General features: G+C 37.7%; 1 protein-coding gene across 1 annotated transcript in view; it reads right to left on the bottom strand.

Moving 5' to 3' along the window:
- LOC102859828 (protein disulfide-isomerase A6-like) overlaps positions 1–18,904 on the bottom strand; it is a 63,883-nt gene that overhangs the window by 22,184 nt on the left and 22,795 nt on the right. Inside the window, exons 5-11 of the mRNA XM_006903314.1 lie at positions 15,034–15,137; positions 13,339–13,469; positions 10,264–10,378; positions 9,600–9,740; positions 5,890–5,974; positions 5,688–5,760; positions 3,471–3,629 (exon numbers count right to left, since the gene is read on the bottom strand). Coding sequence (XP_006903376.1) covers positions 3,471–3,629; positions 5,688–5,760; positions 5,890–5,974; positions 9,600–9,740; positions 10,264–10,378; positions 13,339–13,469; positions 15,034–15,137 — 808 coding nt within the window. The remainder of the gene's footprint in view (positions 1–3,470; positions 3,630–5,687; positions 5,761–5,889; positions 5,975–9,599; positions 9,741–10,263; positions 10,379–13,338; positions 13,470–15,033; positions 15,138–18,904) is intronic.

The following is an 18,904-nucleotide window of genomic DNA, read 5'->3' as shown; positions in this document are numbered from 1 at the left end:
GGGCAGGGAGAAAAATGCAACAATGAATGAATGGAAACCATAAGTCTCTGTAAACTTTCATTAAAATAATAATAAAAAAATAATTCAGGGGAGAAAAAAAGGAAAGTACAAAACTTAAAACTGGAGTTGGAGTCTGTAATTCCAAATGAGTCCAAAGGCTTAAGCTCTTTGTAACCTATTATTCTCATAAATGGATTAATATTTCAACATTGGAATTAAATGCTGACGAAAGAAAAAGTAATTTTCTTTTTTAAATTTGTGGTGGGGATGGTAAGTATATTTTATAGATACATCTTCATGTCAATGTGCCATATGCATTACCCCAGGAAGCCCCCTACCAGTCCATGGTAATTCTTATATCATTCATTCATAAAGTTTTTACCACAGGGATCATTATTTATTTCCCAAACTTGTTATTAGTGACTAGGGAGTTCTGAAGACATAATACTTTATCTGTTGGGCTAATCCCAGTAGTCCTCTCCTGTACAGACTTACAGGTTTAGAAACCTGAGAGATCACTATGTGTTGGAATCCATTTGAATGCAGTTGGGTATACCAGTGACTAGAGGCAAAGTTTTCCATAAAACAGATGCACTCTTGTAGAACTCAAGAACTGTGGGGAAGAGGCAGTAATCAAATGAAAAAAGTACAAGATAGAAGACCCTTGTGGACACAGAAGGGAGCAAGGCAGATGAAAACGTCAGGTAACCAAGGGGTGTTCCAGTTAAATTTATGTAAATAAATTCTCAATAGAGAGTAATTTTATGTACTAGGAAATTTTATCAGAAACCAATTCATTCCTTGAAGATAAGGCCAGTGCTTCAAAGTCTCAGTGCTTCAAAGAAGTTGGCCCAGTTTAGTTGACAAAAGAACATGTAAATGACATGAAATTTTAAAATGTGCATGAATTTGAATGCTTACTGGAATAGTAAATATAATGGATTGAAATCTTGATAGAAATTTAATTTCTCTCTTAGAAAACAAAGGCAGTGTCCATGTAGCAAATCTCTTGGACGGTTGAATGAAAAACCAATGTGCTTAGCTCAAAGATGGCAGCCCATGGTGCTGTTGAGCAAGCAAGGCTCTCCACAGTGCAAGCAGTCAGCCATGACTGAATTAGTGTAAACTGGCTGGGAGTCATGATCCACTTCCTGGGCATCCTGAAGTCAACATTTGGGATTCATGTTACCTGTGCTCAGAAAGCCACTGATTTGCAAAGACCTAGGTTTCTCAGATCTCTATAGCCAACAGGGAGAACAACAGCTGATTATCTGTGCCCTGAAGGCTGATCCATATCTAAGCCTTTCAACTATCATCTATTCTAGTTATCACCAGGGAAAACTAATGAAATAAGAAACTTACATCAGAGACTACAGAAAAAAAAATCAGCTTCTACTTTACCAGTTAGCAAAGGGCAAAATAAGAAATGATCAGAAAAAAAAAAAAACAACCAACCCCAAATATAAAACCCCACAAAACACAAACCCAAAACAAACAAAAAACCCCAAATGACAAAAGATCTGTCTGTATCCAATTTGAAATACTCAGAATTTACTAAGAAAAAATAGAATTCTAGGATAATTACAAACTTAAGTAGTACCCTTTATAAAAAACATCTCATTGAGCAAATATGCAACATAAAGTGCCATTAGAGCAGTAAGTAAAAACAACCCTAAAAAATAGGAGATGTAAGAAGTCAGAAGAAATGTTACCAATCACTTATTTTTAAAACCACAATAATCATACTGTGGTGGCAGTGGTTGTTAGGTGTCATAGAGTCAAGTATGACTCATGGCGACCATATGAACAAAAGATCTGAACAGCTTAAAAATATACATCACTGAATAAACAGAAAACATCTTACTACTTTTGACTTTTATTATTTCCAAACTAAAGAGACACCTGAAAAACTTACAACTGAATATATTTTATAGATTCCAAATAAGATGAAGGAGTTTATAGCTGAGGTGTATTTTCAATGTCATAGCTCCTTCCCCTAAATTATTATAAATCATGGTGGCCCCTGTGTGCTGTTGAGTTGGAACTGATCCTTAACTGACACTCCAGTGGGTTTTCAGAGGCAGCTAATCACTATGGAGATTGCCCATCCTTCTGCAGAGCAGCTGGTGGATTTGAACTGCATGCCTTTTGGATTGCAGCAAAGCTTACCACTAGGCCATGGTACATCTCATACTGTCTTTAAAACAGCTATCATTTAGGTTTATATTCTGATTCAGGTAAGCTTTTCTCAAGTGATTTAATTCTCCAATTCTATAAAGAAATGTTGTTACTATCCGTTTTTGACAACAACTGTGGTGCAGAAATGTCATCTAAGTCAAAGCCAAACAGCTGGCAGGTTAAAGCAGTTACACACCCTGGAGAAGAGGCTGGCTCCTAGATGCCCCTATGAACAACAGATCTGAACCTTGTCCTAGCCTATGTCATCCTCATCATCTCTGCCATCCTCGAGTCTATTGCTACAGTCATCTTGGCAGTAGACCTTGTTGAGGGTCCTCCTCACTTACCTTTCCAAGTAATACCTCCTCCTAACATGCTCTAGTAAGTGAAATGAAGCTTTGCCATCCTTGCCAAGTTAAGACGAACAGGCAGGCAGAGACTTAAGAGGTTACCCACTCAATCTATATTGCTCAAGGTCAACTTAAATCAACCTGTTACTATCTCATCAATTATGACTCAAAACAACCTTACAGGGCAGAAAACAGTTGCCCTACAGAGTTTCCAATGGTACATCTTTTTCCTGCTGTGAGGCTGGTGGTTTCAAATCAATAACCTTTCAGTTAGCAGCCAAATGCTTACCCATCATGCTACCAGAGCTCCTTCAAAGTTAGATTACAGGTAGCAAAACTCTCATTTCAGGAGCCATCCGCTTCAAGCTACAAAACACAGTTTCCAAACTTCTATTAATAAGAACTAGTAAGGCTGGCAGAGGAAGTGTTCGAACTTGGACCAAAACATCATTAGTACTAGTCACTAAGTTTCAGTTGTGTTAAGTTCCATGTATGTATGTGTTTAGGAGGGAGCTCTGGTGGCTTGGATACAGTCTAAATCCACCAGCTGCTCTGAGGGAGAAGGATGGGCAATCTCCTACCATGCAATTTACTGCCTCTGAAAAACTGTGGGAGGATCAGCTATGAGTTGGTTCTGCCTTAACAGTACACAACCACAGCAGCAACAACAATGCATCATAATAGCTCTCTAAGCTACCTTTGCATGAGGAATAACTTTCATAAAGCAGCTGGTAAATGAATTACCAAATTCTCTAGATTTTCAAATGCAGAATAGTTATATTTATTGCCTGGTTTACATAAACTGAGTGTCAAATCAAAAACTGTAGCAAGACCAGACAGACAAAAACAAAAAACAAAACAAAAACCACAAACCAAAAAAACACCCCCTTTACCCACTAATTAAAAAACGGGGTAGTGGGGAAGGAAAATCAAAGAAATTACCTGAGAAACTCATTAATTCCCTGCTCACTGAAAGATCCTTTGAGAAGAGCAAATTTCATCTTACGAGCATTAATGGCGGCCATGGCAGGGTATCCGAACCCCCCAATTCCCAGCGCACTCTCAAGTTCATTCTGGGCTCCAGCTTCCGCCCACAGCCACCTACAAAAGCAAACTCGATTTTAGGGCAAAGATCTCAGATTAGTTAGAATCTAATAGATTTTAACTAAGGAATAAAATAGTGTTTTTCCTCTTCTGTTTCCCTAAATCCAGAAAGAGCTGGATTATCTCTAAGACAGTTTTGTTCTATTTATGAGATAATTTTTCCCAACCCCACTTGTCCACTAAGCAATACTATAAAAATGTTCCACCAAGACTAACTTTTAAAATATTGAAGAATAAATAATTTTAGTATGCAGCATTTTCTGGGCATGTAATAAACACTGGTTTACCTAATGAAGAAGGAAGAGATCACTGGGAGAGAAAGCTGTGGACTCCATGTACTTAAGAAAAACAATTCCATGACACTGAGGAAAAGGAACTTTGTTTAAAAGTTTGCCAAGATCTGGTGTTCACACTTTAGAAGTCTTCAGGGTTTTTACAGAAGTCAGCTATAATACTACTTAAATTATAGAAGTTTAAAATATTTTTATGAGGAAAATGGTACTGTGGTTAGACAAAGGAGTACTTGATAAATCCTTAAACTATAACCATTAAAAGCTTTATATAATGAAGTCATCATTTACCTTAATTACATATAGTTCCTGGGATTTACATACTTTTCTGGTAACTTAACAATTTTTCCCTAACTATGTAAAGGCTACTCTGCATTAAACATTGTATAACTCCAAGTCTGTTGTTTGTAGCAACAGAAGGATTCTTCTACATCCTCCCTAAAATAAATCTACTGGATGTGAAGATAACTTTATGCTGAGAAAGAACATGGAAATAGCTCAAATGTCCGACCACAAATGAATGGATTGAGAAATTATGGTACAATCACACAAAGGAATACTATGCAACACACAGGAGCAATAACTTTATAAATTATTACCTAACTTGGGAGGGACTGGAGAGCATTATGCTGAGTGAACTCAGTTCCAAGAGGATAAATATTGTATAAAACCATTATTGTAGATTGAGTATAAGGATCCAAGAGGGTTGGAAGAGGGTGGAAGAAGAGGGATGAGGATGTGCAGGAGGTGGGAGTCTGGCGGGGGGGAGGTGTGTGTGTGTGTGTGTGTGGGGGGTTAATCATTGGGTTGTACAATTTGATGGGGGTTGTGAGGGAAATTGAAAGAATTTGTTTGAATTTGCATTTGAATTTTGTAAACTAGTAGAGAAAAAAAATTCTCTCTTAAAAAAACCCCCAAAACACCAAAACCACAAATGAATAAATAGGGAGATATAAGCATAATGAACAGGTACAGACAGGAGACAGGGGCCTCACTCATGACCTACAGAGGTTTGCATTTTGTATGCATTATCATTTTGTGCTATAAATGTATCTGTGTATGATAGAGACAAAGTTATATACATTTCTAATCATAACCTAATGCTCTGAATGAGTTAGTCCTAAGGCCTTGGGACCGTACCTTTAGGGGCTATCAAGGTCTATTAGCATAGTTTAACCCACAAAAAGTGTTCCACATCTGACTTTGCTGAGTTGGGACTGTAGCAGTAGGATCATTTAAGAGAACCAAGAAGAGTGAATAAAGTGAACGATACATGCAAACAATTAATCCAAAGAACTAACAGACCACATGAACTTTCCCTGACCCTGAGACAAGAACTAGATGATGCCTGGCTACCGACCACTCCTGACTGCACTGAAAGGGATCACAGTACAGGGTACTGGTCAGGATGGGAGAAAAATGTGGGAAAAACTCAAAATTTTAAAAAATGACCAGGAGTGCTGGCTTAACAGAGGCTGGTAGAACCATGAACCCAACTCACTCCAAATAACAGCCGTGCTTACCACCAATCCTACCAGGGAACTAATGTAACGTGCTCTTTAGAACAACCAATCACATAAGATAAAAAGGGCTGTATTTTTTCTGAGGGAGAAAGCTCAGAAGGCAAGAAGGGAAAGAGGATAGAAAGATGAAAGAGAATCACAAGACTAACTAAAGAGAAAACCAACTGCTTTATAAGCCTTCATTCTGAATGAGTGTGCACAAGCGCGCACGCGCGCACACCTGGTTTAGTGATGTAACTTACCCCCACATTTTCTTTTTGTATTTGTCTGCCAACTTCAGAAGAACATCCAAATAAGAATTTCGGCCTGCAGCTCCTGATTTAAACAGACACAAATTCTTAAATGTTAACATAAAGCTGTCAATACAATCAACCTATACATTTAGGAAGCTTTGAGAATACATGGCTATAGAACAAATGGAAAAGGTGTGTCCGTTAATCATACCAGTGTCAAGAATATGGGGCAACACAGCCACTACACAGAGCTGGTGGTCTTCACATGTCTTCTTGGCAATGTCTTCATTAATTATCTGTGGAAACCCAGAATACAAGGTATTGTTTTAAGCATCATTTAAGGGCTGCTGTTACGTGCCATCGAGTCATTGACTCATAGCGACTCTATGTCTACCAGCTCTAAACCCTGCCCTGGGAGAGCCAATTTCATTGTCTCCAACACATCTACCACCATTACCCCAGTCATTTAGTCAATCCATCTCATCCAGGGTCTTACTCTGTTCCTCCACCCTTTCCAAATATGATGCCCTACTCCAAGGACTGGTCCCTCCCAGCAACATGCCCAAAGTATGTGAGCTGGAGCTTCAAAATCCTTGCCTCCAAGGAGCAGCCTCATTTCACCCTCTTCAGGACAGACCTGTTCTCTTAGCAGTCTACATTTAAAGGTACAGACCATAATATCCAAACAAAAACTTATCAATGTAATTTTCACTAAAAAAGGATAGGCTTTTCCCAAAGAATACTTTTGTATGCATTAAGGAAGCAAAAAAAAAAAAAAATCCTCTATAAGATATGTTTATATCATTATGGCAATTTCACTGAACACTCCAGGCTTCTGCTGAGGATTTGCTATGTATTTCTGCGATAACTATCTGTGTTGTTGTTGGTGAAGTATTTGCCTTACTCAATGAACTACTTTATGTAGTCTTTTGATTAATGGAAATGACTTGGGATATTTTCCTAATGAGGTATTAACTTTGCCCTCTCTCTAGAGAAGCAAATAAGAGACTCCTCAGGTTGCTTCCCACCCCAGAAAGTTGCTACTTTTGGAAGAGGTCTCTTCTGGCTAAAAAAAAAAGAATTATTAAGTTGCTTGAAAGCTCATGGGTAACTGAGAACTGGTTGAACACTGGCCTGCTGAGAAAGACAGTCTTTCGAATGATGAAGATTGAGATATACAATATTGAGAGAAGCCAGGCACTGGCTGAGAACAGTCTTTAAATACTCATAAGCCTTTTTACTCTAAGAACTACACTGGTCAGAGCGGTCTTGTGTTGAAGAAGAGATAGCTATGGTGTCCACTTCATGCACCCTTCCAAGACTTTGCCTATCTACTTCTTGATGCTGATTCCTACTTTTTCTTATTACTTATTCTGAGCCCAAGCCTGGGCTGTAGTCAGTTACTTTACTACACCTTGACACTTTGGGTATGATCTGTGGTTCTGTGGCCAATATATGGATTATGGAGCCCAGCAGAGAAGGAGAGAGCGTCAAGGGAGAAATATTGGTGTCAGAAGTACAGATGCAAAAAGAAAAAGGTGGACCTGCCCAATATCCTACAGGAAACGGTCTTTGCTAATCTTGATTTTTGTGTGTCCAATTTAGATAATTAATTTTCCTCTAATCACTGAAGTGATTATGTGCTATACAGCACATACACATAATCACTGAAAGTGCTTGGGCTCCTAAAACTGGCTGTCATTTAGTATTTATATGAGTTTAAGGAAATTACTTACACAAATGTTCTTTGCCTCATATGTAAGAAAGGGATCTAACATATTTTTCTTGTTAATAAGCAAAGTTTACTTGAAAGCAGCAGAATAATTACATGGCTAGTGGCACAATAAATACTCATTAATATTTTGAGAATGATAAATCAAAATACATTCACTCTATTTTTAAAAAGCTTCATCCAGTACATGATGAAGTAAACATCTGAACAGGAGATTCAAACTGTAGATTGAGAAGACACAAGATTACAATGAAATGTAATACTCCAAGAAAAAGGCTTAGTTAGAAAACCAAAAGTGATTAACACACTCAGCATTTCTAAAATTGTTAGAACTCAACAATTTTAGGCCTCAAGTTGTTAAGACTGAAGGATTCAATGGGTAAAATGCTGAATGATACAGGAGATGTTGGAAAGAAAATGGAAGGAATACATACAGAGTCACTATCCCACAAAGAAACGGGAGAACATGTAACCATTCCAGGAGACAAGATACAATCAAGAACTGAAGATATTAAAAGACGTTAAGCTGCACTGGAGTTACTGGTGAAAAATAGGGACTCAAAATTTATGGAATGAATACCGACTAAGATGTTTCAACAAATGAATGAAGCACTGGAGATGCACTGGACTAGCTAATGCCAGAAATTTCAGAAGACAGCTACCCAGCTAACAAATTGAAAGGGATCCATAGTTTTGTCTATTCAAAAAGGTGACCTAAATGAATGCAGAAATTACCAAACAATTAACACCACACTGAAGTAAAATTGGGCTGGTGATCATTTCAAAACAGTTGCAGCAATACGCTGAGAGGGAACTGCGAGAAATTCAAGGCAGATTCCGAAATGGATGTGGAAAAAAAATATCACTGATAATTTCAGGTGGGTCTTGACTGAAAGGTGAAAATCACATAAAGTGTGTTTTATTAACTCTACAAAGAAATTATGTGAATCATAAATTATGAATGTCATTAGAAGAACAGGAATTCCAGAACACCTAACTGTGTTTATGCAAAATCTAGACCAAGAGTCTATGGTCTGAACAGAGTAAGGGAGCAGTGCATAGTTTAAAATTAGAAAACATGTGTCATGGCTACATGCATCTTTTCTCCACACTTAATCCATCTGTATGCTGAGCAAACAGTTCAGGAAGAATGTGGCACCCGGAATGGAAGAAGATTCGTCAATCAACTGCATTATGTAGATGAAGCAACACTGCTGACAGCCAAGAGAACCTGAAGCACTTAATAAGATTAAAGAGTATAGCCTTCAGAATGGATTACATCTCTATTCCTCACCATTAGACCAATAAACAAAATCTTCATGTTATTGTTATATAATGTCAAGTTGGAATGGAGTCATAGCTAACACACTTAGAGGATTTTCAGAGGCAGTAAATCACCCAGATTTCACGTTTTTCTCCCACGGAGTGGATTAGGTGTCTTTGGGTTGATAGCACAACTCCTTATTATTAGAACACCAGAACTTAAGAGCATCCTAAGTAGAGAAAATATTAAAGTTGTAAAGGATTTCCTTTTACTTGGCTACACAATTAATGCAGATGGAAGTAGCAGTCTAGTAATTAAAGGAGGTATTGCACTGGGCAGATTAGTGTGCCTGATTCAAACCATGCACAGTATTTTTAATTACTTTATATGGCTAATGTGAATAAGGAAGATTGAAGAAAACTTGACATTCACTGAAGTATATAGTTCTGGTGAAGAATATTCAATATACTCGCTGTCTCAGAAGATGAACAACTTTGTCTTGAAGGATGATGAGCATGTGCCCTAGAGGCAATGACACACACTTTGGGAATGTTATCAGGAAGACCTGTTTCCTGGAGGGGATCATGCTTGGTCAAGTAGAGAGTCAGCAAAGTCAAGGAAGAGTGTTGGCAACAAAGGCTGTTACAGTGGCTCTAACAATGGGCTCAAACAGCAAAGATTGGGAGGATGCCACAGGACAAAGCAGTGTTTTGTTCTGTTATACTTGGGATCACTAGGAATTCTAACAGTTGGCAAACAGTAACTAAACAGTAACAGATACATTTCTTGCTCACCATCGGATTATTTCAGTGCTGAAAGTTATGTAAAGAACCAGTTTATAAGATACTTTTATGTTCATTTGAAAGTTAGACATTTAAAAATTCTCCATTAGACTGGCAAAGCTTTTGTACTTCAAATGGTTTACCTCAAGCAGCTCAGGAGGTGGGGCATTATCAGAAAACAAATCTAAGGCTCGTGAAACTATGTTGGATTTTGTCCGACCACCATCATAATCCACAGGAGACTCGCCTTTCTGAAAGATCTTGATTGTTGGAAATCCTCTAATCTATTAAATAAATACACACATTAGAATATAAAATAAAATGAAAACTTAAAGACAACATGACCGTTACTGTTCCTAAAGCCAAGTTAAAGATAAACTTAACAATATCCTACAGAATATCAGTGTCAAAGGATAAGACAGAAGTAGTGCCCATCACAGAGCCTTTAATAAACAAAGACGTATAGTTAAATCTTATTAAACTTCAATTAAGACAATATATCTAAAACACATGGGCCTACTTTCAAAAATCATTATAAGAAGCTTATAAAAACTTGGACAGAATGAGTTGTTTTAGTATACAGTGAAAGATGTGACGTTAGAAACCAAAATCAAAACTAACATAGCACAGATGGCCAGACTCAACTGTTTTAACAAAATTATTTAAGATAAATTCTTAGCTCTTTAATTTACAAGACAGTGGAACAATCTCCCTCCTGTCTCACAGAAAGACCTGGAGAACAAAAGGAAGTCACACTTAAAGATATGGTCTATTTTACAAAGGAATGAATCTTCTAAATATACTCACTCCATACCGCTGGGACAGAAGCTGATTGGCAGTGGCATCTACAGCTGCTAGTTTCACTTTTCCTTTTGTTTGCTCTTTGACCTCTGTAGCTGCAGCAGCCCATTCGGGTTCTAGGCTACAGAAGAGATTCGCATTTTATTTTATTTTTAAAATTTGGGTGAAACAATCCCTTATTATGTAATGCTTTTCCCTCTACCCAGCTTAGTTTTTGCTGTTAGAAATATGCCAGGATAGATTCTGTGTATAAACATTTCCTCAGCTTTTTATAAAAAGTGTTTTTATACATGTGTCCTTTTGTGACTGATTTATGTCACTCACCTTAATCTGTTCTAGAATCATCCACTTACAGTTTTCACAAATTCTTGCTCATTTTCAGTGACGCATAATAATCCACTGTGTGACTGTACCATGGTTTCTGGTATCTCTGGATCCCTATTTTTAGTGCCGTATGTTCCTTACACCCTATTTATTTCTATATCTGGGTGAATTTCTGAATAATGTCATCATCACGTTCATTTCAGCTTCTTGTGTCATATTTGGCTCTTTTGAGATCTATCCTGTTTGAGGTTCATTAAATATCTTAAATAATTATCTTTTCCTTTCTCATATTTGACAAGCTTTATTCCAGCAAACCTTCAACTATTTCCTCTATACTTTTTCTCTTCCTATTTAGAAATTTTACTCATAAATAAGTTACTCCTCTTGACACGGTTCCAAAGGAGTTTCACAGTATCTTTCTTTTTCTGATTATTCCTCTACTGTATTAGTATTAAAGGTTTTGTCCTCATCTCACGAGGTCTTCTCTTTCATCCTTAAAGTGTGTTATCCAATTCTGGAACTTTAGTCTTAGTTCTCTAAATTTCAATTTGCTGTGTTTGTATTGTTTTTCATTTAGTATTTATCTTTCTCTTTGGTCTTATTTTTCCCCCCCGTTTTCTTATTTTTCTTGAACTTTTCTAAATCCATTGAACTATCATTCTTTTGATTCTCTTTTTTTATGCCAGCTTAAAAAAATAAAAAATCCCTTTTCAGGAAGCTTCAGTGGGACTTCTCACTCAGATTTTCTGGCACTGTATTTTGATCACTGTTTTGTTCCATCTTGTCCTGGTTTTTTGACTGGTTTAGAGTTTTCTGCTTCTCCAAGCCACTGTAAGTGGTGTCATCTTTGCATCATTTTGTTTTATATACTTGCTTGACTGATGTAGATGTGTTGTATCATTTGCTAGTCCTATAATTCTTAGTGTTTCACCTCCTATCTTCTGATGGGTAGGCATAGATAGTTGGGGGTATGTGTAGTTCTCTGTGATGTTTGTACAGAGCAGCTGAAGGAAAGATGGGCTGGTGCTGGTTATAGTGGTTCATTTGGTCAGGCTGAGTAGGAGTTAGTGCTCAGTCTTGCCTGAAGGAAGGAGGTGTTTGTGTAGGGGGGTACTATTGCTGTCTGTTGTCAGATGAGACAAAGGAAAAGGAAAACAAACAAAAAACTACTAAAGGAAAACATCCAAAACCAAGACTGCATGGTAAAAGAAAACAGAAAAACCAAAACAGCAAGAGGTACAAAATGAAGGAGAATTAGACAGAAAGGCAAAGAAAGAGGGGGAGGGGGAAAGAGATCAGCAGTGGACAGGAAAGAAAAATGCAGCGAGAAAAGAAGGTAGAAGACATGTTTTTTTAAAAATGTATGTAGGAGAGAACAAGCAAAAGGGTGAAACAGAAAACAAACAAGCCAGCTAAAGATCAAAAAGCCCTGGGAAATAAGGCATGAAAGAGAAAAAGTTGGGAAGGTAGACATGGCACTTGATCAGCACTTGAATTTGAACTGCTGTGGTGGGGGAAGCAAGACGTATTGCCTCAGACAGTGTATCTGTCAATGCAATGCTCGAGCTCGAGTCCCCAGCCAGTTAGAAGTTTTGCTCATTGGAGAGATGGCCTGAGATAGTTTCTGCTAGCTTCTAATGAGCCTACACCAGTTCACCTACTTAGGAGTCTCTGTGTCCTCTGTGTCTCTTAGTGGAGTCTCTGCCAGTCTAGGGAATGGGAGCAGCAGGGTACCCAATCAGAAATGGCTAACATGAAGTGCTGGTCATTGCCAACCTGAAATGTCCAGGATGACAAACCCCATGGAGGGTGGACTGTACCAAGGTGACTGTAACTTATGGCAGGCCAGTGTTCCCGGTGAGAGGTAATCCAAGAGCTAACTGCAGGCCAGACACGGCAGTCTGTGGGTGTAGAGCTGTGAACACTCCAGGTTCTAGATACAATGGTGCAGACCTGGACTCAGGCAGAGCTGCGGAGGGAAATGCCAGTCACCTGGTGGGTCATAGTGGTGATGGGGAAAGTTCTCACCTGCATCCTGATTTCTAAGGAGGTAAAGGAGGGAGGGAGCAAGAGGGGAGACTGTCCTATCCTGTAGTCAGCTAGCCGCTGGTAGGTTACCCTCACAGTTCAGGTTCCCAGGATAAGCAGAAGCTGTTCACATGGCTATGCTTGACAATTTATGTGTTCCATCTGTTTTCCATATTCAATTATTTCATTCAGCTTCTTCCTTTATTTGGAGTCTGAAGTACTACTTTGTCTTTTCTTTTTAAACTCAGGGTTTCAGAATCATTATCCATATCTGCTGTTATCTTTGTCTTCATTGTAGAGGTTCTGAACTGCCACATGCCTAGACCTCTATCCTACTCAGAAATCTGAAGGTTTGTATTTTACAAGTGTATTTTAATTCCATACAAATATGTTTTAACTAATTTGTGTCGCTTTCTGTCTAATCTAGAAAAGAAGACCTGGAAGCCATTCTGTGTGTGGCTTTACACACTTAAGATACTAGTCTTCACATATACTTTCCAACCTTTTATTCCATCCTTCAAATCAAGATACTACTCTCGTAAATTTTTCAGTCTGACAGAATTCTAGGCACTAATGCTAAACCTGTTGGTTTTTCTGGAGGCAATCTTTGATGCTACTCATTATTTAGTTCAAGTCTTTCAAAGAGAACCAAAAGCATGCATTAAAATTTATGTGATTAAAAAAAACAAAACAAAACAAAACAAAAAAGGCTTATTACCCACCACTTACTTTTTGCAATGTCCACACCAAGGAGCATAAAACTCAACCATCCAAACATCATCACTATCAAGGACATTCTTATCAAAGGTGTCATCGGTCAGTTCAATCACGTCTTTCTTACTTGAACTCTCACTTCTGCCCTGTCATTTAAATATATGTTCGAAACCTTAAATTAGAACTTGGCCCAAAAGGATGCTGTTTGTTTATGTCATACACTTAAGACATCAGTCCTCCCTGATAGCACAAATAAGATTTAAATTTTTTCTTCAAGTTAAATGTATTTTATTCAAATCGAAGACGTTGGTGAATATTTTTACATGGTAGAAAATTTACTTTCAGTCAAGACCAATACTTAAAACATGAGAGCCACCTGTTATTTGTGACTCAAAGAAATAAATACCATTTTCCTTCAGGTCAAAGTATAGATACAGCTTTAAAAGTATAGTTGCAGCTTTATCACGAGATGTAATATGTAACGACAATCACTATCTTGCCATAAATAATCTCTAGCAACAACATAAAAAAAAAATATTCTAAAAATAACATTAATTCCCCTCTATACTGCTTTCTGCTGCTTGGTCTAAAAGCCACCCAAACCCAAACCCCACTGCTGCCAAATCGATTCTGACTCTTGGTAACCCTCTTCCCAGGTTTTCCAGGTTGGAAATCTCTATTATAGGAGATTGCCTTTCTCTGATGGAGTAGCTGGTGGATTTGAACTGCCAATCTTTTGGTCAGCAGCCCATCATAATGTTCTATATATTACTAGCACAACTTTTTAAAAAAACAATTTATTATTATTAATTTTAATGAAAATTTAGAGACTTTGGATTTCCATTCATTCATTGTACTTTTCTCCCTGCATGAGTGCTCCTTCTGGAAAAAAAAAAAATCACAGGGTTTTGTTTGTTTTATTTTTAAAAAGAGAGACAAACGCTCACTAAAAGTCTAAGTAAAAGGCAAGAGCATCTTTGGATGAGCTCTTCAGTCTACAGAAAGAGGTCAATGTTCCTGGTTTCCTAGAATTGTAAAGATATAGGAACAATTTAATGCCCTTTCAGAAGAAGAGGGTGCGTTTTGGTGGGCAGCTTATGATGCTGAACTGCTGATCCAAAGGACAATGAGTTACCAGCAGTTCCAACTCATCAGCATTGAGTTTCATAATACTATGTGCACAATGGTTAAGCTTCACATTTTTTTACTGTTGTTGTAGAGCATCTAAAATATCAATACACAGAACAGGATCTTTTTTCTCCCTTCTCTTTTCCTCTAATCATTTATAAATGATTTTCTATGAATTTTGGGCCAAATGCCAGATAGGAGTAAAAAAAGAGATTATAATTTATCTCTGTTCTGTCCTCCAATTCAACTCCCCTGCCCTGGAGCTCTTTTGCTTTCTGCAGTTAAAACTCTTCTACTGCCCCCTTGTCCAAGGATATCTAGTCAAGGCCTGTCTGGTTCACAGCTGTAGTTGTGGTAAGGTGCCTGGGACAGACTGGCTGCAGCGATACTGACTCAGAGGAGGTCAAATGAGCAGCCAAGGTTGTTCTGATTCCTTGTGGGGCTAGTGATCCAACTGCTACTATTTTTAAATGCAAAGTTGACAAATTGAAAAGATTTAAGAGAGGTGCAGGGAATCTACCAGAAGTCCACAGTCAGGCTTCAAAAGCATTACACATCAAAGTTGAGGTTACATGGCCTTACTTGTTTTCCAGAACTATATCCACTCTTTCCTCCAAGACGGTCCTTGACGAGCTGCCGCACGGCACTGACAGCAGAGTCTACAATGGCTTCAGCAGTTCTGCCACCTTAAGGAAAACAAGGGGCTGTCTGATAGAAGTTGATGAGAGGCAGCCCAAGTCCTCATCACTATCTATGCATGTATGCAGAAAACGATCTAAGATCTTTGTGTAACTGTCAGCTTCACCTGATGGTCAAATATATCTAAGAATACATTTGTGTACAGAATAGCAACACTTTCTCCTCAGGAGGCATTATAGACTTAGAGGATGAATTCTTCAGTTTTTTTAAGTGTGAAGAAGATCTTCTCATTCACTCATCAATACCATTGACCAATGAGAACTCGTCAAATGATTACTGAATGTACATGTACAAAGATGTTCAAGCAGCTTATTATTGAACCTAAGCCTCTATTTTGGTAAGACATGTCACACTGGAGAGTAGTAACAGGTAAATTTGAGAACTGCATGAAGTCATCACTAAAGATTTATGGATCAAAGTAGAGGCATAATGATTTAAGTATTTTAAAAAGAGGCTACTGCATTGAGGAGGCTTGACAGCACCAGAATAAAGATTTGAAACTGAAGTTAAGATTTTAGAGGAGAGATAGTTTGAATGGACTATTACAGATGTGGAGAATTACAGATGTGGAGACCTAAACAAAATTTACAAAGTTTCATCCTGTATATGTTCTGGGATTTCTGGTTTGCCAAAACTATTGAACAAAAGGGTGTATTTTTATACTAAACATGTTCTTGGCATATTACATAATATTCCATCCCATGTGTAGAAGAGGGGAATATAAAAGAACTAAAATGTTTACCAAGAAGTTAACAAAATTAAAGAGTATTAGAGTCATTAAAAAGAATTTAAGTGTGATTTTTATTGATATAAAGATAGCCACAATACACTGAATGAAAAAACTAGGTTATAAAACAATACAAAGTGCAACAACAGCAAAACTCAACAGGGCAGCAAACAACAAATGCTGGTGAAGATGTGGAGAGACTGAAACTCATACACTGCTGGCGGAAATGTAAAACGGTACAATCACTATGAAGGCAAGTCTGCCATTTCCTCAGAAGTTTTCTTTTCTGGGACATACACAGATACATGCACTATCATGTTTATCATAGCATTATTCAGAATAGCAAAAAGACAGAAACTTCTCAGGTGCCACCAACAACTGAATACGTAAATGATGGCACATTCTCACAACAGAATACTATGCAGCACTGAAAAATAATAAACTCAAAACACTACAAAACGTGGATGGTCTGGAAGACATTCTGTGAGTTATCTCAGTCACAAGGGGACAAATACTGCACAAGTCCATTACTATAATAATAGGATTGAGATGTGAAGGGAAGCGTGGGAAAAGAATGAATAGAAAAATGAACTTTGCCCTGGAATGGGTGCAAGGTATGGACAATCAGAAACCATGTGTATAAAAATTAACAGCCTTACAAGGAGAGTTGTGGAAGGAAGGAAAGTATGCATGACTGAACTAATACTTTTTTTTTTTAAATGAAGAGGGATTTAAACCAAACCAAACCAAACAAACAAAAATACGCTGTTATGAAGAATGAAGGATATTTTCAAAGTTAAAGTATACTTACTAAAATGCTTATCTCCACTTTTTAAAAGTCTGCACTTGTAACTTTTAAAACGTACTCAAGATACAGAACTGAAAAAGTACAAAGGTCCACCCTTGCTGTTACCACCATTTTTTGATTCTCTGCTACTGAATCACCTGTTTCAGTATCTGAGGTATCCCTCCAGAGGCACTGTGGGAGTATTCATCTTCAGACCAGCATAAATGTTACAGTTCCCCCCTCCCCCCACAAATGGGGGCTACTATGCCTACTAATTTGCTTCTCTTCTAAATTTCTGGGAAAAAATTACCTTAGAGATCTTGTCAAATCACAAACAATTGCTTCATGATACTCACCCACACAGATACATTATCATTATTTAAACAGACTCTTAATTGATCTGTATTATTTTTCATTTCTATTACAACTGAGGTCTCCATTACTATCCTTCTCTGTATATAGGTACCTTCACCAGATATAAATCTGCCAAAAATATTCCTGGAAGTGACAAAACTACTCAAAGGATACATGTTTTTAAATGTCAGTAGATTAGAAGAGACATTTAAAAACTGACTTATACTACTAATTTACATGTCAAATTTCATTTTGTTGTACAAAGGGTCACTATGAGTCAGAGCTGACAGAAGGGTACCTCATGACAATTAGTGAGATACCCAAAGTACTTTCTAAATGCCAATCCTTCTGAATATCTTGCTATATTTGAGAGAGTTCTTAAAATAGCTGTTTTTCTTCCTAAGTTCCCAACTTCCTTTGCACCTGCCATAGACCTCCTCCATTGCTGTGGAGCCAGAACTGATTCACAGCTGACCCTCGAATGGGTGTTCAGGAAGCTGTAAATTGCATGGAAGGAGACTGCTCACCTTTCTCCCTCTGGGCTGCTAGTTGATTCAAACCATCAGAGACTTCACCTTTGGAGTAGCTTTGTAACTCCCTATAAACTTGGCTACCAACTGAAACGAAATCACAGCTGACCTCCACTAAGTTTTCAGGGGTTGTGAGGTTCATGAGTACAGACTGCTCATCTTTTCCCTATGGAGCAGCTTGTGGATTTGAACCATGTACCTTTGGGGTTGACAGTCTTTACCTACTAAGCTACTAGAGCTCCCTTAGACAAGGCTAGGCTCCTCTAATCAGAGATACTGCACCAAACTTTGAGTCAGGAGTCAGGAACCTGGAAAGGAGGTTCTTTATGGAGCCTGCTTAGCTACAAGGAAGGCTGGGCTTTCCTCCAGTGCTCTGTGAGACAGCAGGAATGGCAGTGGTTTATCACAATAAGGTTTTGAGGCTTCAAAGTTCATGGAATTAACTTTGAGCTAGGCTTCATCCTGAAATTAGTTTTGAGCCAGGTCTCCAGCCTCCCAAAAAAATTGGAAAGGTCCAATTCTTTTCAATAAGTTTTATGCCCCATATACTCCCCGCTAAGCATTTCTGCTTCTCAGCACCCAGTACATTTCAGGTATCTGTGAATTATTTGAATGAGAAAGAATTACTCTTAGTAAACTAGATAGGTCCTGATTCAAGACTAGCATCATTGAAAATTTCTCTCATCAAAATCTCTAATGAAATCTAGAAGCAAGTCAATCAATCAATCAATCAATCAATCAATCAGAAATTTCACTCATCATCTACAATCCTAAAGACCAAGATCAAAAGCAAATATTGAATTAAAAATAGTTTTTGTCACTGAGTTTATCATACTGTTGTACAACCAGAAAGGGAAAAAAAGTCATTAGCTTACAACTAAGATGGTATTATGCAGGGGTCTACCCAAAAGAAGTTTTAAAATACCACACATAGAAAAGAGTTTGTTAATTATAAATTATGTTGCCATCTACAAGAGAGAATAAGCCAGGAAGTTCTTCCTTACTGACAACACAAACAAGAGACAAAACAAAACATGAAACAACTGTAAGAGCATAATGTTTACATACCTCAATATTGTCATGTGTCCTCTGAAGCAGTTTTACCTTGTACATGGGCTATCTAATAAGAGGTTATGATATACATGTCAAGTGTCTCATGAAATCAAATTCTCCTCAAAAAAAGTGTGAAAGACTAAAAAAATAAAACATGCCCACTATACAAGTTCAAGCATAGGAAGAAGAATCTAAAGAATACAAAAATAAAGCCAACTCATCAACAAATGAATGGATAGAGAAGCTATGGTATATTCACACAATGGAATAGTATGCTGCATTGAAAAACAAGGAACTCATGCA

The sequence above is a fragment of the Elephantulus edwardii genome, unplaced genomic scaffold, assembly GCF_000299155.1.
Source record: "Elephantulus edwardii isolate Elephantulus edwardi_28Jun2011 unplaced genomic scaffold, EleEdw1.0 scaffold00561, whole genome shotgun sequence".
NCBI lineage: Eukaryota > Metazoa > Chordata > Mammalia > Macroscelidea > Macroscelididae > Elephantulus > Elephantulus edwardii.
This window is presented reverse-complemented; position numbering and strand designations above follow the sequence as displayed.